The sequence below is a fragment of the Anser anser genome (assembly GCF_964211835.1).
Source record: "Anser anser genome assembly, chromosome: 2".
NCBI classification, from domain to species: Eukaryota; Metazoa; Chordata; class Aves; order Anseriformes; family Anatidae; genus Anser; species Anser anser.
In genome coordinates, this window is record NC_139721.1 from 160,111,660 (window position 1) to 160,139,582 (window position 27,923).

Below are 27,923 nucleotides of genomic sequence, written 5' to 3' on the forward strand. Positions count from 1 at the left end.
CTTTGAGCTCTTTCTCACTGATTAACGTGAGCTCTGCTAACCTGGCTGCCTGCTTTTCAGAATAACACAAATAGCAGCATCTTCAGAAGGGTTTACGTCGCCCTCCTAGAGATGCTTTGTGCACGTGCACCCACGCTGATGTCAGCATGGAAGAGTATCAGCATCAGGGCTACATCTAAAACCATAGGGGGGAATAGAGAATTTGAAACATCACTTTAATATTGCAGGTAGATGATAAGGAGGGCATAAAGACTTCCACTTCCTGAACCTTTACAGGTTGTAGAAATCAGATTCCAAGGGTGAAGTGCTAAGTCTGACGACCCTCATTCCTTTTTTTGACACGCCTGGTTTGGACTTTTTATATTTAGTCCTGTGTCTGCTTTACAAAGCCACAAGATGAAAATTCTGCTGCAGAATGGATCTCCCATCTGCTCCTCAACTGCAACTTTATGAAAACATTATCCCTGGAAGAGTGTGCCAGTACCTCTGTGAGGTGCTTCTTCCTTGGCCAAAAAAACTAAAACAATCAACATGCAGAACAGTTCTACAACATGAACATAAAAGCTTAGAGAGTCAATGGGAAGAAATGAAGCAGGTTCAGCACCTGGGAAGCCACGCAACACAGATTTATCCACAGGAAGTGGGGCTGTGTAGGTGCAAGCACTGTAATTTCAACCTAACTAAAGTTTTTAATTTCAGAAATTCAATTTTTTTAACCTCTCTTGCTGCAATTTTTGCTTTATTAATTAAAAAATAAGTAATTACTTTGCCAGTTGGTAGCTAAGAAACAAAGTCCTGATCTGCAATTCATTTAAACAAAAGTTACCAGCGTTGTTTTTAATGATCTACAAACTCTAACAGTGCTCCAAAACCCTGAACACCTCCAACAGCAGAGCCCTATTTCCAAGTCCATCTGCAGGCAGTGACTTAAGCTTCCCATCCTTACCCTGGAGTTTCAGAGGATGTTTTTGTTTATAAATGCCTTGATGCGCTAATCCCCCATTAAAAAGAAAACCCACTCCTCACAAAGCATTGACATTAAGTTGCCAGCTGTAAGAGCAGTAGGCACAACTCAGCTGTGGGATGTCCTTAGCCAGAAGGTCAGATTTGGGACTGATAAGGGAAAGTTGCACAAAGGTGGTGAAAGAATTTACTCTAACACCTTTATCAGTGAGCAGGCTATGATACTCAAAATATTCAGCAACCAAATATATGCTTAAGTATTTGAATTAATAAAATATTAAGTTCACTGTAGGCTTCATGGAAATAAAAAGGAACTTAACAGCAGCTACCTCTATTTGTTCACCTTCAGCTCAGTTCTTACCACGTGTCACATCCATCACCTCCTGGTAGAGCAGGGAAACACAAGGCACTGCTACACAGACAGGCGCTGACTTCTGAACTCCTCACTTCACAGATAACTAACCCAAAGGTGGTTTAAGTACACTAAAAATAAAAGCACAATATGCAGTTGATATCCTTCCAGACACGTTTCTGTAGAACTGCACTGTTGGTACTGACATACTCCCGGTAAACCTCTTTGTTTAGGAATACAAAATCAATAATGAAGTTACAAATTATTTTTCCAGATTCATCCACTACAATTTAAACTCCATTAAACGAAAATGTCTTTGCAAATGTATTTTTTTAGAGTTATTTTTAAACGGACATAAAAATGCTCAAGTTGTCAATTACTTCATGTATCAAAATAAACTTTCTGAAGTTACAAACCAGTATACGTGGCCAAATTGAATTTTTAAGGTCAGCAGTACAAGGATCTGTATACACTATATATCATTATAAAATGATTTGTCTCCTAGTTTCATTAGGCTGCTAAGATTAGATATAAAACTACTTTTCCCTCTTGGCCACTTCTTCAGTTTGTGAAATTCAAGTAGTAAATAGTCTTCAAGACTGCAGACTTGAGCAAATAACGTTACGAGGCCATTTAACAGCTTTAAACTGTTAACAGGAATTAAAGGAAAACTACTACCTGCTTGAAAAGTTAAGTTTCTCAGAGTAAGGACAACAGCAAGTATTCTCAAGTTTCCCATCCACTTTGTAAGTCTCCCACCATCGCCCTATAGAAAGCTCAGGCAGTCCACACTACGCGACGTTTGCGTTTGGAGAATTGTTTTTACCGGGCACTCGTCGTATGGGATCTCTTGAAAGGCTGGGAGCTGCCAGGCGAGTAACCGATTACACTTTAAACTGCAGCGTTCGAGCAACCCAAGCAATACTACACTGCAAAACTGCTTTCCAGCTTCCTAAAACACCGTCACGACACCCGACATCTCTCCCGAACAATAAACCCCCCCCATAAATCTCTCCCCGTTGTGAGAACCAAGCTCCCTGAAGACAAACCTGCGGGGACGGTCCCCCCAGCCGCTCGCAGCAGCGTTCCCAACCCCGCCACGGGCCACCGAGGACGCGGCGCAGGCACCGGGACGTGCCAGCTGTACCCACTGCAGCAGCCGATCCCTGGGCTCGCGAGTCCGCTGGCGTAGCTCAGCCGGTGCCGCCGCTGCACCTCGTTCCCCTTCCTACCAGCGCTGCCATGGGACCGGCGCCGCGCAGCCGGTTACCACACGCAGACGAAGCCGTTGCCAGGCTATGGACAGCGTCTCCTCTCCACCCGCCAGAAAGAGCGGAAAGCAGCGGGCAAGGCAACGGCCCACCGAGCCCAACTGGCAACGCGGGCATTAAGCGAGGGCTCCACGCAGCTGCTCCGAGACTAGGGGAGTCCCAGAGCTGCAGCAGCACCGCCACGAGCAGTACGGGTGGCTCGCCCTTAGGTGTCACCTCAGGTTTTCTTCAGGTACGCGCCCTTATCAAAACACCTCCGCAGCAAGTGAAATCCTCCCCTAGCAGGCAAAGATTTCACGCTGCCGAAGGCCCTGCTACAGAAGCGAAAGAAACACCCAGCTTACATTTTTGGTCTCCTCGCTTTACAACCAGTCTCAGCCATGTAGCGTCTGATGTCACCGGAGTGCCAGTATGTGGAAGTACTATGGGAATTGTAGTCTCCTCTCCGTCGTGCAGCAGCCACGAGGCACAGGAGCCAGGGCTGCAGCCCTTGGAGCAGCCTCCTTCGCACGGCGCCTCGCAGGAACTGCCTGGCAAACAGAGATGAAGTATTTTAGCTGGGGACTGCTGCTCAGATGGCAAGAAAAAGGGTCCTGGTGCTTGTGAAATGCACCTTCTCCTACTGCCCGCAGGAATAGTAGTTCCTAGACAATTGCTTTCAGGTGATCAATAACTCCAAATGCCTTTAAGGTGTAATCAGGAAGCACTGTCACTGAGGATTAATTGCTATGGGGTATAGTAACATCCTATTTAACAATACAGGAGTTCCTATAACAAGTTCATTGCCTCTTGTACCTCCAGGGTTTTGGTTTCTCCACATGAAAAAATAATTTCCCCAAATGAATGTTTCTGTCAGTGCCTATGGTGCACCTGCCACTCCTGTTCCTGTTTTCCCCGCTGAAAGCTACAGCTTGGCTCCAGCTAAATAACCAGGGAAGGATGCAGTGTGAGCAAATGGAGCCCTGTATTTTTAATTCTCATTACAGGAAACAAAGGCTATGTTAGGCAAAGGTTTCCTTGCCAGCTAAAGTGGTGTGCCTGACTTACCTTCTCCCCACTTTCAGTCAAATACCTCTTGACCAGTTACATATTATCGCCTTTTACACTTTTTTTTCCTTATAAAGATGTTGTTTTTCTACAACTCTTTGCATTAATCCAGACAGTGAACCCTGATCCTTCCCTCACACCACATTCTTTCATTCTACAAAAGAGTAAGAAATAATTTAAGCAAATTAAGAAAGCCATAGAGACAACGCACAGTGCCAACAGAGCCATTTTCATCTTTTTTGGGGGAAAACAAACCAACAAAGCAATCAGCTTGTCAGATAGCTATAAATGAAAGCAGTTCAGTAGCTGGGTAGGACAGTCCATCACCAGCCAGGTATTAGTAGTGACTCTGGAGACTGGAATAAAACAGGAAGCAAAGTGCCAGCAAGTCCCTAGCCGTTTTTTTTTTTCCCCAAAAATCTCAATCTATCCTTCAGCTGAGTTACAATTAAAAATATACACTGCTCACCCTGAGCAATAAAACTGAAGTGTTTACCATGCCCCTAAATCCATCCTACAAAATCGGAGAAAACTCCTATGACAGCCACAAGTGTTGCATTAGAAATCAGAAGATTACTTTCTTAAATTCTTGAACAACTTAGTGCAGACAGACTAAAAACTAAAGAACTTAAAAGGTGAAAGAGAGAGAGACTTTATCCAAAGATTCATGTTCCCGAGGCATTTTCACTAATGTCCTTCACAATCACCATCACCGTAGCACTAACCAGTGACAGCACTGCTAAAACACACCCCAGAATTTCCCGCAGCACATAACCTCCCCCAGATGTTATTTAAGTCCCTCCATATGGTTTTCCTGACACAGCAGCATGTAGGAAATGAAGGCTCGCCTTCCTAACAGCCTCAGCCCCTCGCCATGAGGCTGTCGCTGTTCCCCTATCACAAAGCACTTAGAGGAGGTGGCTGTCCTCCTCCACCCTCCCCAACAATCCGATGGGGCCATGATTTAAGACCGACAATGTACATAAACGTGATATAGGATGCTTTAACACCCACTTCCACGTTGAGAATAACGTATTTGCACTAACGCTGCCAAAAGTACAGGCCAAGCTCAAGTGTTTCAACCAGTCTGATCTCAAGCCACGCTCTGACCAGGGATTAAAGAAACAGAGAAAGTCCAAACAACTCCAGTGTTATGGCAACACAAACAGCGCTGAAGTACAGGCACTCAATTTAGCGATATGGAGACCAAAATGGCTTCAAATGAAGTCTGAGAGCAAAATTTCACACTCGTTTGACCTGGACAAGAAAGGGGACAGTCAAGAAAACCATACACAAATCCCCAAATCCTGTTTGGAGATAAAGTATTTCCACTAGCTTCAGAACTGCATGGTATGGCAGAACAAGATGGGCTCGCAGTCTATGCCAAAAACAAAAGGTAAATGGTTGATGAGAGTAGTTTTAAGTCAAAATGTAGCAGATCTCATTGCCCCCAGCCAGCAGAACCCACGCTCCCACACCACCAAGGTGAGGAAGGAGCCAGCACTGGTACCTGCACCTTCAAGTAATGCACTGAGTGCCCCTCCTGCCCATGCAGATGTGTGCAGGCAGAGCTGGGTTTCAGCAGGGATTGTTATGAAGAAGTCAGCACAAGCTGTCAAACTGCCGTGTATTGAAAACTTCAGAGAAAACATGCCTGTTAGAAAGGCAGGAACACCACATGCTTTGAGGAGGAATATGTGGCATTTATGACTTACCTGTGCAGCACTCCAACTCACCAAAGATTTAAAAGGTCTTAGCAAAGTATCAACGGCTGACAAACATACTCAAAATGTTAGTAAAGCTACCAGTATCTGCAAGATCAAGCAGGCCACAGCAGTGGATTCACTCAAGTAACGATACGTTTTACAGGGCAGGCAGCAGTGATTTCAATAACCCCGCAAACACCTGCATGCACAGCAGACTCAGCACCAGCACTCCTCCTTTGGGATCCCTCACCACACCTTTAGGCTTTTTATTAGGAGAGGAAACTTAAAAACCAGAAACATGAAACTGAGCATTGCTTCCAGAAACAAACAGAAGAAAAAAAAAAAAAAGAAAAAAAAAGGAAAAAAAAAACCTTTTTTTCCTGAAACCAAACATTTCAGGGTATTCCCCTCAACAATCTCAGAAAATGATGCCTGTCTTACCCTGTTGGGGTTTCAATCGATAACCCTTGCTTGCTTCAGAGCTCCCTCCTGCTCCCCGTCAGGTCAGAAACATCACCCATTTGGGGTGCCAGCACCCCTCACAGCCCTTTAACTTCTGACAGATACCCAGCAGGGCACACGACAGACAAGAAAACCTGGTACTTTCACAGACAGTCCTTTATTTATTTACACCACCACAGGGGCTCCCCTCAGCTCTAAGGGAGCCCAACGACCCCACTGCAGTGACAGCACTGCTCCTCGCAAGGAAAGAACCCCTTCCTCCCCTCACAACCCCCCTCAGCCCTACTGCCTGCCGCCATCTTGGCCCTTCTCCCCCTCCCTCACGGCCCGCCCCGGCCCGCCCCCCCAGCCGTTGCTGCCACCGCCCACTGAAATGTTTTTTTTGTTTGTTTGTTGTTGTTGTTGTTGTTTTTCAGAAATTATACGTGCCCCTTTCTCCTGCTGCACACTGGTTCTGGATGCAGTCCCCGCTCCACCTCAGAAAGCCCAGAAACTTCTGCCAGGCAGGGCCACCGCGATTTTTAAATAGCCACAACAACGCCTTGTCCCATAGCTGCGTGTTTACAGATATAATCTGTTCTGGCTGACGTTTTTCAGCTATATTTAGTCTGAGACAAGCACCTGGTGTGGGATTCACCTCACCTAACTTCTGGGGAGGTAAATACACGCAGCTGAGCTCGGTAACCCGGGGCAATGCTCATCCCCTGCTGGCAAAAGCACAAAAACCAGATGGCTTTGCACCACAAAAGCATCTTGTTTCCCTGCAAGGGGACTGTGTGAGCCATGCTCAGGTGTTTCAAGCTGTCTACACCTGGTTGGAAATTTCAGAGCAAGCAGTTTGATAAGGATTTTGGCAACTGAGAGCAGTCTGCAGGGAGGTAATCCTCTAATATGTGGGCTGTGCCTAAATCCTGGCTAGGAAGGCATCAGATCACGCAGGCAGCAGCCCTCCAGTGATTTATTTCTCAGTTTTTCCTCATTCATACTGAAATTGCTCATTAAAAGTACCACTTTGACCCATTAGTTTATGCAGCTAACAGAAAGGTCAGTGGTTACTCTGTTTTTGACTAGCTTGTATTTGATAGCTTCTTCATTCAGCAATGGATCTTTGTGCCTCATTCAGTTCTACCTTAGCTGAATGTGATTTTCCTTACCGAAAATCAATAGTAGAGTAAATGCCACTGCAAATGCAAGCTCATAGTTATAAAGCTGTGCTGCTGACCTTTCAGCCCAAGCTCACCCAGACAAAGCTCTTAGTGATGGAGCGGGCTGTGAGGGAGAATAAAAAGAGAAAAAAAAGAGGATGGTGGGCATGGGGGCTGCCCTCCCAACTTCTGCAACATCCCTTCTCACCTCCAGAAGTGGTCTAGTGCCTCTGAAAATCAGCCTGTGGGCATATTTTGTGCCTGCACATTTTCAGTCTGCAGTCTGAAAAATGCAGCAGTTGTCAACAGAAAAAAAGCCTTTCAAATACTTAAGAGAGAAAAAGAGGTATTGGGCACCAGAAAAGAGGTATTGGGCTTCCCCAGACAGAAGAAATGCGATGTTTATTCAGGCTGTTGGTATGGCAGTGCAATATAACTATTTTGAGAAGGCTTTGCACAGTGGGTGGCTGAGAGGAAAAGCTGCTTCTGTCAGACTGGCATAAACACAGGCAGCACAGTCTCTCCTTTGTCGCCTTCAGAGGATCCTGAAAGTGTGAAGCACTACAGTTTAATTTATTTTTCCAGCGCAGAGACTTTTTAACAGTCTCAAACCCATCACAGTGTTTTAGGGCTGTGTTGAACATGTTTCTTGTCGGCAACCAGCCCTAACAACTCTTCTGTTGTATATCCTTGCACAAGCTAAACAACGGCTAGTGTCTCTCCCTCTAAGAGAAGTCGCATTTAAATTACTGATACAATAAACTTTTAATGAGATATTCCACAGATTCATTTCACAGCAAGCTTAATGAGCTTTAAGCAATATGAGCATTTTTTTCACAGATAAATTCCCTTCACAGTAATAGAACACACTTTGGACGGTTTTTTATTACAAATATGCATACAAGAGCGTTTTTAGTCACCTGCTAAACTCTCTCATCACCCCCTTCATCACCCATGGAAATACAAGACTGAACACGTAATGGATTTATTGTAATATAAAAATACATAGGGCTCCTATAAATTGCCACAGGTTGACAGGCACGGACCTGTCTGGCTTTGGGGCACAGGGAGATGGACACATCGATTGCAGAAGCAGGAACAAGCTTAAAGAAGAGCAGCAGGAGATAGAAAAAAGCAGCAAAAACACCCAGAAGTATTGGGCTGCTCTGAAAACCCAGAGGGGACTGTGGATGGAGAAAACCTCAGCTAGGGATGGCAGCAGGGTCTCACCCAAAACGGGCTTTTGTATGAGGGACGCAGAGAGCTCTTGGAAGAACAAGTGTGGTGACGAAGCAGCCAGAGAAATGAACGTGGTGAAAATCCTGCCCCAAGCACCAGGCTAAGCACTAACCCCTGCCCCAGAGACTGCAGCTTACGCAGAGGGAAGAGCAAGCACCTCAGTGTGACGTGGAGGCACGCTGTCCCTTCACCAGCTGTGTTACCCCTGCTGAAGCCTTCAGGAAAGTTCAGAGGATTTTTCTACAAGATTGCGGGGCACGTGGTCTTAGTGTTTTTTGCATTTAATCACAACACGTTCACCTGGCATTACCTTCATTTGCAACTACACCAGCCTAACTGAAACACAGTGAGGAATCTTTCCTCCTATGTAACTGTGCACACATTCATGTACAAATTACAAAGTTGCCAAAAAATCCACCCCTCAACTGTTGTTGGCAACTCAATCAGTAACGCTGGAGGGAAGGTGCTCATAGTAATAGATTATTCAGCCAAGCACCAGTACACCAATACAATAGCCACTCCAGGGCATGCCCCAGCACACCTTATTTCCATAAAATATCACTTTCCTCTCTGAACAGTTGTTTGAGTGAGCAAAGCACGCGTGGCCAAGGTGAGCAACGGCACAGGAGCTCGGTGCAGGTTGCTCTGGCTGTGCTCCCTCTGGTGGCTATGAAGCGGGGAACAGGACAGGGATATTTTTGAGAGCTTTCCCCCACTTCTCAATGTGGCGTGATGTATTAAAAGCAGATCTGAAAGGAGAAGTACAATTTATTCCTCTTCCTGAGCACAATTAGAAGTTAGAGTGGTGGAAAAAAAAATACCCACCCAATCAGCAAGTTTAATAAGAAGCTCAATGCAATGAGTGTTTTGCAATGAACACTTCAGCCTGAGTATAGCAACGATATATCCTATTCAAGGTAAGTGCAGCATGCTCCCCAGTGGAAAATTACAATACCACAGATTGGTAATTCTGAACACAAAACTTCAGTGCATAGAGTGGTGACACTCCTGCCCCATCACTCACTCTGGTCTCTCCATACGCACAGCACCCCGTGCAGAATACAACTTGATCGAGCAAGTGGTGGACTGAAGATTCAGCAGGAGTCCAAATAAACAAGGGGCACCCTCAGAGAAAGGTGTGCTTCCCTGTGTAAGGGTCTCTCCACAAAGCATTACAGTCAGCAGCACTTGCTGCTGGTTTGGGCTCCTGCTGTTCAAGCCCAATTTGAAGAATTCTGCTGACACACACCCTCACCAAACACCACAAACAACAGCTGAAGGCACAGTCACCTTCCCAAGCTTGTCACACAAAAATACTCTCAATAAGGCAAATGTGCAAGTGGCGGCTCCTCATTTATTTGCTAGCAGTTTTTGGCCACCACTCAGGGATACTTGCGGTGAGCTTCACCTTATCACCCGCTACGTTTAGGCAGAGTGGTTCGTTTATATTAGCCAGCCTCAGCAAAGCTATGCCGAGTTCATCTCCTCCAGCCCGGAACTTGCCAGCTGACTTTCCCGATTCAGTCAAGATCTCGGCACCCTCAGGAATGCTCTCCTGGGGAAGAGGAACTGAAAACTGCACTGGCACCAGACGTTTGCGAATGACACCCATGTGGTGGGTCCTGGCTGTTAACTCCTGTCCCACGTAGCAGCCTTTGGTAAAGCTGACGCCGTTCATGAAGGCCAGGTTGGATTCCAGCGGGAGGGCTACTCCAGGAGGGAGATCTTTCACACCTTCAGGAATTCCTAGGAAAGGAGTAAAACCAACATGTAAATAAAGTAACATGTTCAGTATTTTAGATTTCTGGAGTATGTTTCCTCTGTGTTATAAAATGAGAGGTGAGAAGAAGCAATGTAAAGGAATGAGCTTGCCAGTACTCCGGTCTGGGCCTTAATGAAACCACTAGCTGTAAATGATCAGGGTTAGCAAAGATTATTCTAAAAGATAACAGGAAAAACTGCACTAAACCCTAATCCTGTGAAGCTGAGCAATACAGACTCCCATACAAAGGCATCAACATACATTTAATGCTAATGGCGAAATTATCTTCTCCCACAGGTAGACCGTAACGTCAATGAGTTATTTTCTTCAAAGCTAGCAAAAGTAACCCAGCCAACTGTCAAATGCTGTGTGAGTAGCTATGACTGCTTCTTTTGTGACCGGTGGCATGTTATTTTTTTTTTGAAGCAGTGCTGGGCCTGGCTTTTTGTAGTAGCAAGCAAGACTAGCGCTGGTATTTCTGGGAGGCAGCATACCGCCGCGGTCCAGCCCACTGTGACCCATTAACAGTTTGCTTTTCTGTACCAGACAGACACTCACGTTGTGATCGTTGTTTATTAGCAGACGACCATCATCTTTCTGTCTGCTAATTATTTTATGCCACTGTCTATGTGGACATAGTAAAATCAACGGGAGCTCTGCACAGGCACAGAGGCGTTCAAGACCAAACTCCTTCTCAAATCAAACATACACTCCTTGGCCTCCAAAATAACTGCAAATCCAGTCATACATTTCTAGGAAAGTATGTCAGGGTGTTTCCTTTTCCTTCCTTAGCAACAAGGAAAATATGTAGATTGTGCATAACTCTAAAATAATTAAAATGACTCAAACCACAGAAATTCCCCTCTAAGAAAATGAATAATCCCCGTTTTCTTTCGCTGACCCACAATCCCACGATTTTTGTAATGGGAAACTGGACTCAAATATTGATTCTGCCACAGGCCAGAATTGTAACTACTGGATCAGTCTTATCCTTAAATTAGCAAACAATTCCTGCCTTTATTAAAAAGTTAAACACACTGAGGCATTCCCCTGTAGCGTTTATAATTTATTCCACCGATCAGTATCAGAGTGGACTCTGATAATAAGACCCTCATAATAAAGAAATTTATTTATCTAAAATCCAGTGACAGAGAGTGCAAAACAGGTATTGGCTTTACCTTGCTTATACCTGTGCCTGTGGTAATCCTGAATGCTCCCGATACGACTTCCAGGGATGACCTCTGTCAGATTTACTCCTTTCTTTGTAACCAGTCTCCACCCCATGACTTCTGTCCTGGGGTCAGGAGTTAAAACCAGAGCCTGGTCTGCACATTGTGCGAGGGAACCAGCGATATCTCCAGCCTGCTCCCCAGGGAAGACGGCCCACAAAGAAAGGTCAAGGCAAGGGACGATGTTTACTTTCCTCCGGATCTTGTACAGTTTCAGATGTTTCTGTATGGCATCCAGCACGCTGCTGTCACACTCCAGCAGGATGTGTGGCTCTTCTTCTGGACTCTCGTGAAGCCTAAAAAAAGCAACACCTACAAGGTCAGGGAAGCAAACCCCCACGGCGGAGGAAGCAAACAGGCATTATTATCTTGAGCCTGGTCCGAATCCAGAGATCTGGGGAATGCTGCTGCTGCTGCCGCAGACAAGGACAGCACTCAGCACCCTGTAACAAAATAATCACAGAATGGTTGAGGTTGGAAGGGACCCACAGAGATCATCCAGTCCAACCCCTCTGCTCAAGCAGGGTCACCCCGAGCATGTTTTTGACACGTATACTTTTCTCGTTCTCTTCCAGACCATAAGCAGTCCATCTTTTGGCCTTCATTTTTGTGCCTTTCATTACTAAGCGAGTGACCTGGGACAAACGGGATGTCCCAAAACAAACAGGACAAGCGAGTGACAAACGGGATGTTTAGGGGATTGGAACAGATGATCTTTCAAGGTCCCTTCCAATCCCTAACATTCTGTGATTCTGTGATGTTTATTCACTGGCTTACACATTTCCCCTCTCACACCTGGGTCAGGTGGCTATAAAGTGTAATTAGTGCCGGACATCCTCCTTGTGCTAATGACCCCATTAACGGCAGTGAGTGGAGAACCCAAACCCCTTGGACACCATCCAGACAGATCCTCAGACACCGGACCTGCTGGGAGGGCTGCTTTAAAAAGTCAGGTTATTGTAATTTTCTGTGGGATAATTCACAGAAATGACAGCCAGGGAGGAAAATCATACAGAGGAGCTGCTTTCGGTACTTTTTTGAATTTATAAAGACACGCACGAAGTTTCTTAGGGGCGGGTGTGTGACTGACGCTGACGAGAATGATCATTTTATGATAGTGATAAAATAAAAAATATATAATTTTATGATAATAAAATAAAAATTATCGTTTTATAATAATGATAAAATAAAAACTAAAACTTTATGATGGTAAAATAAAATAAAATCATCATTTTGTAATAACGATAAAATAAATAATGATCTTTTTGTGGTAAAGATCACATTATGATGATAAAATAAAAAATATCATTTTTAATAAAGATAAAATAAAATAAATAATGATCTTTGTGGTAATGATCATTTTATGATGATAAAATTTTAAAAAATCATTTTTAATAATGATAAAATAAAATAATTGTCATTTTATGAGAATGATAAAATAAGATAAATAATTATAATTTTATTCGAATTTTTACTTTATTAGAATTATGCCACCACACAGCAGGCCGCGCAGGCCGCGTGCCCCCGTTTCCATGGCAACAGCGCAGGCTCCAAGGCTCCCCCCCCGCCTCCCGGCAATGGTCTCGCCCATCTCCCCCCCCCCCCGCCCCCCCGATTGGTCTCACCTGTAGAGGATGAGGTCGTAGAGGCAGCGGCCCTGCACGTTGAGCGCATGCGCGTAGAGCGCGCGCGGGAGGGGGGGCGTGGCGCCCTCCCCCGGCCCCGCCCCCGCCAGCCGCGTGACGTCATTGGTGAGCAGCCCCTGCAGGAAGATGGCGGCCTCGGCGCCCCGCACGCTCAGCAGCGCCCGGCCCGCCGGGAAGCACCAGGCGGCGGCGGCAGCCCCGGCCCAGGTCCCGGCCCCTCTCCCCCCTCCGCGCCCCCACAGCCGCCGCAGGCCGGGCAGGCCCGCCCTCACCAACATGGCGGCGGGGTAACGGGCTGTCAGGGCGGGCCGCCGCTTCCTCTTTCCGCCGCCGCCGCCATCTTGTGTGTGTCCGCCGGGCGCCACCTGCTGGCGGGGAGGGGCGGGGCACGCCCCCTGGTTGCAAGCCACGCCCCCTTCTCGCAGACCACGCCCCCTCCTGTGACCACGCCCCATCCAGCGGGCCTAACCCCGGGTAGACCTGGCCGCCCCAGCCCCTAGGGCCGCCTGGTCAACCCACCTAGCTGCGCGCCCGCCCCGGTGGCGCTCCTTGGGGTGGCTCTCAGGGGACGGGTGGCTCTCAAGGCACTGGTACTGCCATGGTTCGTCAGCCTGGGGCTCGTCCCCCGGCTGGGGGTGCCTGTCGCTTGTGGTCACATCCCTCCTGCTGCCCTGGGCACGGGGGGCTCAGCTGGCCCCAAATAAATGCGATGGTCCCAAGGCGCAACCCACCAAACCCTAAAACACGGCTGATTGGGGCTGTTTTTTGGGGGAGCTGCACACATGGTGGCTGAGCCAGCTGGGGATGCAGAGGTGATGCCCATCGTTGTTTTTTTATTTTTTATTTTTATTTTTTTATCCCTGCCAAGAGCGGCACATTTAGAGGTCTGGAAGAAGTTGCACATCTGGAAGCACAGCTGGGCTGAGTCCCCAGGGGTAACGGGCACTGTGGACCCACAGCTGGATCCAGCTTTGGCCCCATGGATGTGGCAGACATGGGGTGCCTCCTACCCACCCTCCACCTCCATCGTTCGGCACCCGATGAAGCTATGGTGCACCAGAGCCCCTCTCCAGCAGGACCCTCCTGCCTTTGTTCAGGAGGGCAATATTGCATGTGGCGGGTGCTCTCCTGTGAGATGAACAGGGTGAGACTGAGCACTGCCGTGTCCCTCACTGGGAACTGCATTTGAGGCAGTTTGCATCTGACCTGTGCTTCCAGAAGCATGTATGCATGGGCTTGTCTGGTCCTCTCCCCTCTGCCCTGAGACCCCCCCCTCTCTGCTCAGCATCTGTGTGGAAAAGCTAAGCCGGAGAGAAGGAGTCTGCGCCCTGCCCTCAGTGCACTTGGAATCATAGAAACGTGAAATAACAGAGCAGTTCAGGCTGGAAGGGACCTTAAAGATCATCCAGAGCCACCCCCCTGCCATGGGCAGGGCCCCCTGCCCCCAGCCCAGGCTGCCCCCAGCCCCATCCAGCCTGGCCTTGGGCACTGCCAGGGATGGGGCAGCCACAGCTCCTGGGGGCAGCCTGGGCCAGGGCCTCACCACCCTCAGAGTGAAGGGTTTCGTCCTCATATCTAATCTAAATCTCCCCTCTTTTAGTTTAAAGCCAATCCCCCCTTGTCCTGCCACTACTGCCGTGCCGATAGCGGCTGCCCCCTGGCCACCCGCCCGCAGCCCAGCACTGCTGCCGTGCACTCCTTTCCTCCGGCTTTTCCTCAGAGCACACAAGCTCCCGTCCGCAAACCCCCGTGAGATGCGATTGTTCAGCCCCAGCCCCGTGCACGTGCTAGTCCCCGAGCTGTGCATCCAGGGGGTCAGGGCACGGGAGGGAAACACAGCTTGCAGCTGGCCTGGGTGGCACAAAAAAACGCGAGACTTGTCTGAAAACAAAGGTAAAGCTGTCATTGTCATTTCCCCAGGGGGGAGCGACTGGCGGCTGGTGAGATGCTGTTGGCAGGACAGATGTGGAGCAGCTGATGAACAAGACGAGCCCTGTGATCTCAGGGGTGCTGGAGAGCCGCCGGCATTTCAGCCTGGCTTTCTAGAGAAACGAGAAAATACAAGACCGAGGCTGCCGCTGCCACTTCTCTCAGCAGCAGGAATTTGGAGATGGCCTGGGGAAGAGGGGTACTGCTGCTCCGCACACCTCACCCCTCGCTGATGCCACTCGCCCGCTGGGACAGGACAGGGCTGCCCCCAGGCTGGGTCCCGGAGGAATTGAGGTGAGAGATGAAGGCTGCTAGCGAGGGAATCTCGCCGCAGGGCCCAGTCCTGCAGCAGCACCAGGCTGAGGTCAGCACCCATGGGTGCTCGGCTTTGGTATCACCCCACAGCATGGGCGAATTCAGCCTGTTCCTGGTCTGAAGGACGCCTTGTTGTTTAGCAAGACTTTTTTTTTCTTTCTTTCTTTCATCTGCTTTGTGTAGCACTGCAAAGTGGGTGCCCTACAAGGTGCCTCTGACCACCGGCCATCCTCAAGGACGCCTCGCAGGGCCCCATTTCCCTTCATCTCCTGGGGGGAGCTGCTCCTGTTCTGCCGGAGGAGTCGTGGAGACAGCCCAGCTGCCAGAGGAACAGCAAAAAATGCACGTTTCCGCCCCAAATCCGTTTCCTGAAGACTCTTTGGATGGCAGTTGTGAGCGAACATGCCTGCCAGTTAATGGGAGGGGCGAAGAGCGAGGGCTTTCCGAAAAGCAGGCTTTCTCACAAGGGCTCTCCCAGCGTTTGCTCGCCTTCGCTCCTGACTTCTCCCAGCCTCGGAAAAGTTTTCTCAGTTTTCAGGGTAGAGGCTTTTTCTAGGCGGTTTCAGCTCCACGCCTGAAGGAACTCCAGGCAGTGATTCATCAGAGAGACAACACATCCCAAACAACCCGAAGGTCAACTGCTTCTTAAGGCAAAAATATTTTGCGGTGATTTATAGCCGTATCTGGGAAAATAGAGGTCTTATATGGTTAAACCGGGCAAATGAGAGGTTGAGAAGAATGTCTTCTCATCAACATTCAGCCCCCTTCGCACGGAAACATGACACACTCTGCGTACTGTAACAAAACGTAAGTTTTATTCCATTTATTAGTAATGGATGTGGAATAGCCGGTTGAAGAGTCGGGCTGACGTATCTCTCCTTTGACCAGTGCTTCGTATTCTAACTACAGCCCAGATGGAACGTTTACACTGAAAAATACTTAGAGATTCAACCTCATACTCAAAGGTTTTCTAGTACAAATACAGTTAGTACATTAAAAAAAAAAAAAACAACGACAACAAAAAAAATCCCAGAAACTTCATAACAGCACAGACTGGTTATGGCCTCGAGTTAAGTTCAAGTATTTCCCAGAGGAATGCGATGCAAGCAACAAGGTAATCTGGCTTTTACGTGGGACATTCCTGGCCCTGAATGGCAAGAACAGAAACGCGAGGGCGGGCGCTTTACCCGGCAAAGCTTAGCGAGAGTGTCAACGTTTACGATTAGTTCAGCTACAGAGCTAAACCCGTCCTGAGCGTGAACAAAATGACCGACCCGCAGGAAGAAAAGCAAAGCGTTAATTATTCTACTGGCGTCTCCTCCGTGGCCGACGCTGCCAGTCGTCTACTTGAAATTCCTCCGGCTGCCGGTTGGGTTTGTGAGGGTTTTTTTTTCTTTTTTTTTTTTGCTTGTGGCTCTGCTTATTTTGCCTTCTTTGCCTTCTGCTCCCCAGACGGACACGGCGGAGGTGGGCTTGCTCCTCCTGGCCTGGAAGGAGCCGCTCAGTGCGCGCCGGTCGCGTTGCTGGTGGTGGCTCAGTGGAAGACACAACGTCCTGAGGGCTTCAGGGGCCAAGCAGTGGAGGAGGAAAGGAGGAAGTGAGCAATATAATAATAATATTATTATAATAATAACCCTCTATGCGTGTCTGACTCAGAGTGAGAGGAGTCAACGGGGCCCCGCAGGACACCCTACGTCCCTCTCCAGCACCGAGCAGTCCTGCCATGGACGTGCCTGTGTGCTCTGGTCCCTGTCAAAACTCTTGGAAAAAGAAATAGGGAAGCGAGATCGGCCCCCATACGCAAAGCCTTTGATGCAAGGGAAGGTTTCAAGCCCTAGAGATGAGCAGGGCTGGCTGGGAGGGCGGCTGAGCGAGCGGATGCCCTGCCCGATGAGGAGCTGGTATCGATCCCCCGAGTGTCTGCCCCGGCTCCAGTACTCGTCAATATTGCAATTATCGACTCCCACTATGGAAAACAGTGTGTGCGTATTGCATGGGGCGGTGACACCAGCCAGGAGGAGGCTGCGGATCTGCTGCAGGACCAAGAGCGTCCAAACCCCACTCGGCGTGCTGGATCCGTGGTATGAAAATGAAAAATCAAATTAAATTAAAATTAAAAAAGAAAAAAAAAGAGAGACCATCTTCAGGCACCCCCAACCTTCTGCAGACCCAAAGGGAAGAAGCGTCTCTTCGTGTCTACCGAGCAGGGGAGAAGCCAGGGGTGGCAGCGGGGGGTTGGTGCTAGCCTTTGGGGATGCGTTCGATGCTGGCAAGTTGGCGAGAAGATCTGTGCTCCTTTCCAGCACCATTGCTCTGAGCATCTCTGAACCTGCAGGTGTGGAAACGGATCTGTCGTGGGCTCCTGAGAGAGCCCCGGGACCTCACCGGGCTGTGCTCAGGCCACGTGGGGGGATTCCCTCGGTGAGGATTTCACATCAGTGTGTGGGACACGTTGGTGTCTGCTGTAATCGCCAGGGGCAAATGTCCACCCAGAGCTCCTCTTGTGCTCTCCCTGTACCTTCAGGAGCTCGCCCACCAGCACCCGGCCCCTCCAGCCGTGTGATATGTGTGTCCTACCACCGCGGCGTGAACTCTACAAGCCCTTCATGGAAAATTCACGGCACAAACATCCCTCCATGCGACCGGTGTGTGCTGCCGCCCATTGCTGCTGTGAGGAGGCGCTGATCCTCCTCCTGGATGCATTTGGGCTTTGTCAAGGGTAAGATCTCCAGCAGCGAGAACAGGCAGCGCTCCAGGCATTTCACCAGTACCCTCAGCAGGACCAAGAACAAGCCTGAAACTGTTCCCCAAAACCACGCTGAATATTTGCAGCTGAATACCCTGTAGGATGTTTCTTTGCATCTTTTTGAACCTCCTTTTTTAGCTACCCCAAGGGCATTGCACGGCTCTGGTGCGGTGAACCCAGTGTTGACGGCCACGCTCAGGTCCCCAAGGGCTGGCCTGTGACAACTGGCACCCCTGAGGCTTTCAGAGACTGATCTCGGGGACAGGAGAAAGATGCCCATCAAGAAGGTACATTGATCCAGTGGATGAGAAATGCATGGGGACTTGTGTGCTGGCACAGCCGTGAGGGAGCAGCTCAGCAGGGGTAGTGCTGTGTTCAGAAAGGATTTGCTTCCTTCACGTGAAGTATGACCTTGACCATGGTGGTGAATCAACAACTTGACTCTTGCAAGAGCATCTGCCAAACCTCAAGCATCTCAGGGACATCCCAGCTCCCAGGATGAAACCATCCTGACGAAACACATCCAGCACGAGCTACCTCACCCTAAAACCAAGTGAAGCCAAAAGAAGCTGTCCATAAACCGGGGGAAAACTTCTTGCTGCTGGCCTGGGTCCTGCCCCCAGGGAAGCCGGAGCTGCTGGTGAGCCCCCCAGACAAGTGTGTGGAAACGTGCCCATGGCCCGGTGAGGCTGGAAGGCTGTAAAATTACCAGAGGGTTGATATTACATTTATATATCTCTCTATATATCTATATTCACACACACATGTTCACGTGTCCATGTATATACGTATATGCACGCACACACACCATATACACGCGATGCATAGATCTGCTCTCTGCCACTAGTTAGAAGGGTTTGATTAAACAGAAAAACAAATCTGCCAGCACTGATCTTCCCACCTCTGCTCAAATTAGCAAACCAAGTAGTAGAAACCCTTTGCGATTTTGTTTTCCTGGTTGCATAAAGGCACTTTCTGATGATGTGGAGCAGCGGTTTGCTACAAACACCGTAACCGCAGTGCTTCCCACTGCATCTGCAAGGGTGGTCAGTCGTAGTTGCTTGGTGTTTCAGCGCAGGGAACCAAAAGATGAAAGCCTTCGGTGCTGTGTTAGTGGTGTGGGTGCCGGGCCGTCGCTAGCAGCACACATCTCTGGCACCCTCAGCGATGCCTGAGGTCTGCAGGTTCAGGCAGGGCAGCACGTCGTCAAAGTTTATGCCACGGACTGGTTGTTTTCCCTTCCAACCGAGGGATCAGAAGTTAATTTTGATTAAGGGTATTTAGTAATTAAACACTGTATGACCTACAGCACTGCGTCCTCGCGCTGCCTGCTCGTGGCCGGTCCCGGTGGGATGCGGCGTTCGCTGTTGCTCGCTGGAGTTTCCCAGCTGGAGAACGAGTTGGAAAGAGGAAGGAAACGTCTTTTGTTAATGCACCGGAAGACAGCACTAAACTGGTCTGAATTTTCTCTCTTGACTTCTATATAAAAGTTGCGTCTGTGCCCTGTGAAATGAACTCAAGACAATACCGAAAACCAGAAACAAACCAAAACAAAAACCGCACTTACGCCGCCCTCTCTGCCATCAGACAAGCTATATCCATACAGATGTCTTTCCGTCTTTACTGCTGGAGCTCCCTTTCTCCAAGCAGGCCTTAGGTTTAGCGCTTTGTTTCTCCTGGGCGGTGTTGGCCCTGTTCTGCTCCACCACCGTGCCCCCTGAGGCGGGACTGCTGGTTCGAGAGGGCTGCGTGTTGGCCTGGGTGCTGCTGTAGCTCTGGAACGCTATGTCCAGCTGCTCCTGGGCCACTCGCAAGTGTTTGTGGAGGGTGGACAGGTCTGCCGGGATGTTCTCGTCCGGGCTGGTGCACTGCTGCTCCTGAGCGACGTTCGCCAGGTTCTGCTCGTGAGCCATCAGGCTGTTGGGGATCTTGGTGGACTTCTCTGATTTCACCACCAGGTTGTACTCGGGAGGGCAGGAGATGTTCTTCGGGTAGGCGTAGTTGTAGGGGGGCTGCCTAAAGCTGTTGATTTTCCGGTTGCGAATGGCGTCTCGGATGGTCCCGAACCCCAGGTGAAACATCTCACACATGTTCAGCAGTAAGCACAGGCAGCTCACGACGTACATCACCAGCAGAAAGATCGTCTTCTCTGTTGGCCGGGACACGAAGCAGTCCACGGTGTGAGGGCAGGGGAGTCTGTTGCAGACAAAATAAGCTTCTACCTCGAAACCGTAGAGCAAATACTGCCCTATCAAAAAGCAAACTTCAAACGAAGCCCTGGTAAGTAGCTGGAAGACGTAGATTTTCATCAGTCCTTCTTGCTGGATGCGCCTCCGCCCGTCGTGCTTTTGTTGCTCTTTGCTCTTGGGCTTGGCTTTGGCTTTCTCGTTGTCTGCCGTGTCGTCGGAGATCATGGGCTCCTCCTCGTCTGCCTCCATCGGGTCCTCCATGTTGCGCACCGCCTGCCAGTTCAGAGCAAACTGCTTCTTCTTCTTGAATCCCTTGAACTTCTTCTCCTCCTCCGCCGACCGGGCGATCCTGTGGATGGCGTAGCCCAGGTACATGACCGAAGGGGTGGATATCATGATGATCTGGAAGACCCAGAACCTGACGTGCGACAGCGGTGCGAAGGCATCGTAGCAGACGTTGTCGCAGCCGGGCTGCTTGGTGTTGCAGGTGAACTTGCTCTGCTCATCGGAGTAGATGGACTCTCCGCCGACCGCCGTCAAGACGATGCGGAAGACGATGAGCACGGTGAGCCAGACCTTCCCCACAAAGGTGGAGTGATTGTGAATCTCTTCTAGCAGGCGGGTTAGAAAGCTCCAGCTCATGTTGGTCATAAGGGCTACTCAGTTATAACCTGCAGGGAGAAGGAAGGAAGACAACAGAGCTGTAAATAAACACCCCAACATCCCAGCTACACTTTTTGTTGCCTGTTTCAAGACGTTGCGCAGCTGTAGGAACGGCTTGGGTGACTAAAAATGAATGCAATGCACCATGGAGGCCACCTAGGTACCCAAAACATCCTTAACTTGTGATAGTCTTTTGCTTGCCTGCCATGGGCTCGAGCGCCTGGGCTGAATGCGGGAGCAGGGGATGCTGAAATGTCTTTCATTAGCAAACCCAGAAAAATGCAAAGAATCAGCGAAAGAATGGGAATATTTATGTTTACAGGCTGATGTCCCTTTCAAGTTCCGTTTGAAAAACAAAGCAAAACATGCCTAAATTAAATGCAGACTGTTTTAAAAATAAACCTTCAAAAGCTTGCAGGGAAAACCACGCATGTTTTAGAAGACCTGGACAGCTGGGCAGGAAGAAGAACTGTTTTGTGTTTAGCTCCATTTGTGGGAGTCAGGGGCTCAGCCCAAGCTCCTTGGGTTGCCCCAGGCATCATTAAAGGCAGGCGGTAATTGCACGGCTCATCCTTTCTGCACCCCTGCGTCCCTGCTGCGGATCACCCCCAGGCTTGGAGCCGTGCCCCTAATGTCAGGTGGTGAATTGGGCACCCATGAGCCCAGTCCCAGCCGCGAAACGGTGCCTAGGTGGGAGCTAAGAGGGAGTGGGACGGTGGTGGATGACGGAGCCGAGTGCATGAGTGTGGGCACAAGCGGGTTGGTGTGGGGTGTGTGATGGCTCCGCAGGTGGAGAACCGAGCCTTCCCAAACCTCCCTGCTGCTCCACAGCCCTCATTTACGGGGGTAAATGTCCGGGAAGACAAATGACGCCGCAAGACTTGAGCCTGGTCCTAACCTTTGGCACCGTTTTTACACGGAGACACAAAATCCCCAACCTGAGGTTTTCAGGGGAGGCTTTGAACCCCCCTTAGCCACTCAGGCACGGGGTGGGAGCAGCTGCGAGCAGCAGCCGGCACACGAGCAAGCCACGAACGTGACTTGCTCTGTTCTCCACGTTTTGCCTTCCTGGAATGTTATTTTGCTCACGCTGCTTCTTAGGACGGGAGCCAAGCAGCTCTGGTTTGCTCAGCGCTCGCCTTCGCGCAGCCGGAGGCTCGAGATCCAGCTCAATTCTTCCACTGTCGAGGGCTCTCGAGAGCCGGCAGATGGAATTTTCTAACCCTGCTATTTCTAGATCAAACAAAACCTCTGTGAACCCAAACTCCCAGGTCTTCACACACCAGGCTGGGACCGCGGGAGCGCTGCAGATGGTGCTGGGGGCTGTAATTCCTGTCCCGCAGCTGGAGAAACCGGGGCAGGGAGCAGGGAAAGAGCTCGGCCCAGCCAGCAGGGCTGGGGAAGGTCTCCTCTCTGCCCTCAGCTTACCTGGAGAAGCACTACAGCCCTCAATGCTACTGGGACCAGAAATCCTCATCTCCTGCCCCAAATGTGACGCCTCAGACCTGATGGTCAGTCCAGAAACGCTGCCACAAAAACAACAGCTCAGCCACTGCAGAAGAACGTGGAAAGTGACCCCACAGAGCTCTTCTTTCTTTATTAAAGAATTTGGGTTTAGCGTTATGTTATTTATCTGGGGTGAGGCAGGAAACCGTCCCCTTTGAGCACCTTTTGCTTCTTTTAGACCCGCTGGACCCACTTTAAGGTGTTTTCAGCCCTCCCTCTGCGTTGTGCCCCTGATCTATTAGGGCAGAATGGGGCCTCGGCCAATTTGTAGGATTAATCCCAGCGCTCAGCCAAGCTCCAGCTGACAGGGGGTAGGAAGGGAAGGCACCAGGGTGCCGATTGCCCACTGTGGGACATGGTGCCTCCACCTCTGGAGCACCCCTGTCCAGCTGAGGCAAGTCTGGGGCCTGCACGGAGCACACGGGGCCCCAGCCCCTTGGTCCCCATGTCGGTGCTCAGCCACCGTCTGCTTCCCCAATTAGCTGTGAGCCCCAAATTGGGCTTGTTCGAAAACATGGACTTCAAATGTCCCGTAGAGCAGTTCGTTTGTCAGCTCGGTGCTCGCCTGAGGCGGGCCCTGGGGGCAATTCAGCATTTTGCAAGGGTCGCTCAGGGACTGGGGAGACCTCACAGCGGCCTTCAGGGGCTGCGGGACAGCTGGGGAGGGACTCTGTGTAGGGATAGGACAAGGGGAATGGCCTTAAACAAAAAGAGGGGAGATTTAGACTAGATATTGGGAAGAAATTCTTCACTCATATTGAGGTGAGGCCCTGGCCCAGGCTGCCCCCAGGAGCTGTGGGTGCCCCATCCCTGGCAGTGCCCAAGGCCAGGCTGGATGGGGCTGGGGGCAGCCTGGGCTGGGGGCAGGGGGCCCTGCCCATGGCACAGGTTGGAACTGGATGATTTTTAAGGTCCCTTCCAACCCAAACCATGCTGTGGTTCTGTGACACCATCCACACAGACTGGAGTCACCTCCCAGCAGCAGTTTGGCTGGAGCAGCGAGGGCCTGCCCCAGGTAATGATGGATTTTGGAGCAAATACTCCACTTTGGATCCTAACTATAATAATCCTATTAGTCAGGATTGTTAGCAAAGCACCCACTGACTCCTCTGGGAGGCATTTTTCAGAAAGGAGCACCCCACCACGTTGGCATAAAAACATTCACAGCCCCCCTGCGTCAGGGAGAGAGGCCGTGAACCAGCAGAACTGGCAGGCTGGGGCTTTGAGGAGGCGCGCAGAGGATGCCAGCTACAGGCAGAGCTGTCGGTGCTGTCCTGGACCCTCAGAAACATCTGCGGAAATCAGCTCCTGCAGCCCCTGGACCCGGGGGAAATGAGGGCAGAAACCCTCCTAGGGCCAGCTTGGTTCTGCTTCCCGTGCTCGGCCTGCGACGTGCCAGCCGGGAAGGCAACGCTGTGGGATTTCCATGCCTTTAGCTGTGGGGAGAGAGTATTATGCTAACATTTTAAAACCAGTTCTAACACAAACAAGCTTCTGAGGAAGGATTCGTTCACTTTTGCCGATGGGGAGGACGGTAACAGGCCAGGACAGTATCTCAGCTCCGCACGCTGCTGGCTATCGAAGCCCAAGAACTGGATTTTTGCATCTGTGTGCTGCAGCCCTCATTCCTCCGCTGAGTGCAGAGGGCAGGCAGCCGAGCCCCTGGGGAAGGGGTGCACGGGTCTGCAGCAGGTAGACGGTTGGGATTTGTTGGCTTTTGTAGCCCTATTATCTGCTACAGATATCCCCTGAGAGGACCTCCCATCCCTCCGGCTCGGAAATCCATTCATTCACAGCCATCCGCCTGCACGCTTCTCCAGCCCTGCTGCCGTGCATGGGGTGCACATCGGGCACACGGTGCACAGAGAGCGGCTGGACCTCTCTGCCCGGCAGCAGCGTTTTAGGATAGTGACAATTTTAGCCAGGAATTAGCTGCTGGCTCCACGTTCCCACCGCGGTTACTTCCCCAAATCCACTGACCCCTCTGTGCAATCGCAGGCACGACTGTTGGAACTGGGAAAACTTTAAAAGCCGAGGGTAAACTAAGCAGAACAGGGAGAAAAAAAAATAAGTAAAAGAATAATGGAAGAAAAAATGAATAATAGAAGAAGAAAAAAAGAATAATAGATGAAAAAAAAAAAAAGAAGAAAATCCGTGCTCGCTGGACGTCCTTCCTTTCCGCTCGCTTCCCACCCAGTTGTTTAAACTGAAGGGAAAACAATGGGAAACGTACTCACAGAGACATGGTGCTTCTTGCGGCGGCTTGCCCTCCTCTGTCGGCATTCCTGCGCCTTGCCCTAGATAAACTCCTGCTGCCGCCACCGCTGCGGTCAAGCCATGCCCCGGCCGTTGGAAACCGGAGCTCCGGGGGTGAATTTAAGGCACTGCAGACCCCGCCTCTGGGGCAGCCCCGCTCCCACCGCAACCTCCTGCTTCCACACCTCGCCGGGTCTCCCCAAGCCTTGGGAGAAGGTGGAATCTATATCCCGGAGGGGGGAAGGAGGCATGGGTTTTAAATCCAAACAAGCCGCCGGGTCTGGTTTTAGGAACGCTGCCTGGAATTTTGCTGCCGAGCTCTCGAGCCGGCTGGAAGTAAATTAATAGCATCAGCTAGTGGCGCTGGTAACAGATTTGTAAGACAGAGAGCATGACTAATAGGGAACATGTGGAAAATGCATTTTGGCAAAAGTTTCTCGGGGAGAGAGCTGGTGGAAAAAAAAAAAAAAAGAGAGTAAGAAAGAAGCAAGGCTCAGCAGCGAGGAAAGGCAGTGTGAAGGTCCTGCGTTGGTGTTCCTCGAGGCGAGGCTTTCTCTGAAAGACGTGGTGCTCCCTCGGAGCACCTGGATGGGGGCAGAGGGTAGAAAAAGGATGGGGAAGGGCTTTGGGATACACATTCTGGCTTTCTGGCTTCTTTGCAGGAGGAAAAAGAAATAAGAAGCGTGGGAATGCGCATGAAGCCTAAGGAAAGTGGAGAAGAAACCCTCCCTCCTGGTGGTCCGGGGGCACCTCTCGTCCCTGCTCTGCCCATGGGGAGTCGTTGGCACCGGTGGGATCGGCGCTGGGGCTCCAGGTAGCTGCTGGGTGAAAGCAGAGGGTGGAGGCAGAAAGTCTCCCCGGGAGGAGAAGGAAGCAGCAGCCAGCAAGTCACGAAAAGGATCTGACTCAGCCTTTGAGGGGAGAAAGCGCGGGAGGAGGCACATTTTGATCGAGGGGAATCACATTAGAGAACATATGCCTTTTTGGGAACTTTTATCCCAGTAAGGTCCCGACAAAGCAGGGTATTTGCTACAGATTTCCAAAGTCATTTCGTTTAATTAATCGGTCAGTTAATTCATTGCTCAGAAGTAGCCATCTCTGATAGGCAGGTGGGAAAATCCTTATATTCGGGAAAGTTGGATGTAGGGCTGAACATACCCTTGAGGGGTGGCTGCCACTCTAGGGGAAGACAGGTCCAGGGAGGGATTTTGGGGGGAGTGAATCCCTAAAGAGGTTAAATGGTCATGACCCCGGCTTCATGCTCCAACTTAAGTGCTTAGCATGCCTACAAAGCTTGCACTCTCAAAGGACTTGGGGTGATACGGAGCTGGTTCCTGAGACCACCAGGGCTGGAGATCTCCTCCAGCAATGCCCCGACCTCCCTGGACCATCGGGACCCCACGGAGAAGGAGAAAAATCTCATGTTAGCCCTGAGAACATCTCAGGGCTGGGTCTGGCCTCCAGCAGGCTGGAGGGACAGGGTCCTTCACGTCTGGGGACAACGTGGTGGGGACACCTGGTGGGCACCTCCACAGGGGCCACCGCATGGTCCCTGGGAGCCTTCTCCCATCCGGCTTCCAGCGCATTTCACACCAGCGACCTCTGAAGGACCGTGAGACCCAGCAGACCTGAGGGATGGCCACCAAAACCTCATTCCCACCACGGAGCGTGGCAAGACTTCCACCAGCCCCAGCGGGTGCAGGACGGAGCTGCGGAGAAGTATTATTAGTTCTTTAAAAATAACCAGCTGAGAACAACTTCCAGGCTCTGCAGGAGCGCAGGCAGCGGCTGGGAGATAAAAGGCAGCTCGGCACCGTCCCAGTCCCGTGGGTCCCGCAGCCTCTCCAGACCCTCTGCTTTCAAACCGTGCGGGTTATTTATACACACAGCAATCTCTTCTGGTGGACGTCTTCTTGGGGTGGCTGTTTTTCGGGCGAGCAGGGCACTGGCTGCTCCAGCAGCTCCAGCAGCCGCCCGCACTGGTGGGGATCAAGTGGTTCCCATCTCCCCGAACCAAAGCATCACCTGGGGAAGGAGGCAGAGGGCTGGAGGCTGAGCGTTTTCTCCTGCGTGCTTTAGTTTGGTTGTCACCGTCCGAGCAGGCTGCATGCATGGCAAAACCTTCGCTGCGTGTAGCCAGGGTAATAGCAGAGGACGGCAGGGATATGCGCACTTATAAACAGCTTGTGTTTTCTTCCTCCCAAGGCAGGCACTGGAGACCAAACAGAGCTTTTCTAGCCATAAATAAATGTTAGAGGCTAAAGCAGCAACAGGCACCTTCTCACTCTCTGTGCAGCGTCCCGTGTCCTGGCTCCATTTGGTGCTTGGCACCAAACAAGAAACAACGGTGGGGATGGAGGGGAGTGGATGTAACGCAGGCTTGAGCACTTTTGGCTGCTGGGAGCCACCTCTCCAGCCAGGCATTGGTCTGGATGTGTTTCTCTCGGATGTCCCATTAAAATGAGTAACTGCTGCCACTAATTACAGTAATATCTGGTGCTGCATCTCCCTGCCTGCAGTGGTGAGCGGCAGCCATAGGTAGGCAGCCTGGCCCCAAGTCTCCGAAGCTCTGTACTGCATTGCACGGGGTTCCTTTTCTTCTCTAATTTCCACCTTTTGGTTTTTCATTTGATCTGTTTCATAACAACGCAAAATGAAGAAAAGAGTCTTTGTTCAGATAACAGGCCTGCTCTTTAAAACAAGACCCAGGAAGCAACGTCACCGTGTTGAGACAAATTTTACAAAACTTAGAGAGAAAAAAGGGATAAGCACCACAGCGTTACTGGTGAGTGGTGGTGAGAGCCACTGAAAGACAGGCTGTGCAAGCAGAGGTGACGATTTAAAACATTGCAGCTAAACAGGAAAAAAAAAAAAAAAAAGAGGCAGGTTTTGATTTCGTTAGTGCTTCTGGTTTGTCTGGACTGCTATTTGCAGCCCCGTGCCTTGAGCAGAGCACCGCGGTTCCAGAAACAGCTTTCAGCGGGGATTTTTGTCATATGTAAACATGCTTCAGGGAAGGGCAACCTCCCTCGTCGGTGCTTCCTCCCGTCTCTGATTCCCTTCTTCCTGCCATTAGCCTCCTTTTCTGCTCCTCCCGGAGCGGGGCACTGGTGGGGGAGGAGGATGAAGAGGAGGAGGATGAAGAGGAGGAAGAGAAGAACAAGGAGGACGAGGACGAGGAGGCAGAGGACTGCCTCACACCTGCTGCTGGCTTCACATCCAGCCCAGGTCACAAGAGCTTGCATTTCCTCAAACACCACCTCCAGAAATCCCCCTGGTCTTGTCCTCAAAATTATGAGACTCAGAGAATTTCTACTCTCTTTCTTTTTTTTCTTTTTTTTTTTTTTCCCCCACCACCAGTGATTAATAACTGACTTTGCCATTTATGTCCTATTTCCCATGCAAAATGGACTTTACAGGCTCATTTTGGACCTAGAACCACAGCACGGTTTCGGCTGCAAGGGACCTTACAGACCACCCCGATCCTCGGCTGTGCA

The 27,923-nt window shown here is 50.3% G+C and overlaps 3 protein-coding genes across 13 annotated transcripts in view; all 3 read right to left on the reverse strand.

Annotated features, from left to right (window-relative positions):
* The window catches only part of LOC310894043 (uncharacterized protein), a 32,269-nt gene extending 24,703 nt beyond the window's left edge, over positions 1 to 7,566 (reverse strand). For 3 of the 7 annotated variants that reach the window (XM_083823723.1, XM_083823728.1, XM_083823729.1), the window contains exons 1-2: positions 5,781 to 6,109; positions 2,931 to 3,116 (exon numbers count right to left, since the gene is read on the reverse strand). The gene's annotated coding sequence lies outside the window, so the exon portion shown is untranslated. Of the gene's footprint in view, positions 1 to 1,324; positions 2,328 to 2,364; positions 2,909 to 2,930; positions 3,117 to 5,780; positions 6,110 to 6,226 lie in introns of those variants that run through there. The other 4 variants (XM_083823724.1, XM_083823727.1, XM_083823725.1 and 1 more) reach the window with 4 other exon arrangements.
* Positions 7,567 to 7,692: 126 nt separating this feature from the next.
* Positions 7,693 to 13,221, reverse strand: IBA57 (iron-sulfur cluster assembly factor IBA57). Its single transcript, XM_083823735.1, has 3 exons — positions 12,802 to 13,221; positions 11,126 to 11,472; positions 7,693 to 9,931 (listed from the first exon to the last, which is right to left on the reverse strand). Exons 1-3 carry the CDS (start codon positions 13,098 to 13,100, stop codon positions 9,540 to 9,542), a joined length of 1,038 nt encoding a protein of 345 aa, XP_083679861.1. The 5' UTR covers positions 13,101 to 13,221; the 3' UTR covers positions 7,693 to 9,539.
* Positions 13,222 to 15,859: 2,638 nt separating this feature from the next.
* GJC2 (gap junction protein gamma 2) overlaps positions 15,860 to 27,923 on the reverse strand; it is a 31,090-nt gene continuing 19,026 nt past the window's right edge. For 4 of the 5 annotated variants that reach the window (XM_083823730.1, XM_083823731.1, XM_083823733.1 and 1 more), the window contains one exon: positions 15,860 to 20,672. In XM_083823730.1, coding sequence (XP_083679856.1) covers positions 19,405 to 20,652 — 1,248 coding nt within the window. In that variant the 5' untranslated portion in view covers positions 20,653 to 20,672 and the 3' untranslated portion in view covers positions 15,860 to 19,404. Of the gene's footprint in view, positions 20,673 to 24,407; positions 25,609 to 27,923 lie in introns of those variants that run through there. The other variant, XM_083823732.1, reaches the window with a different exon arrangement.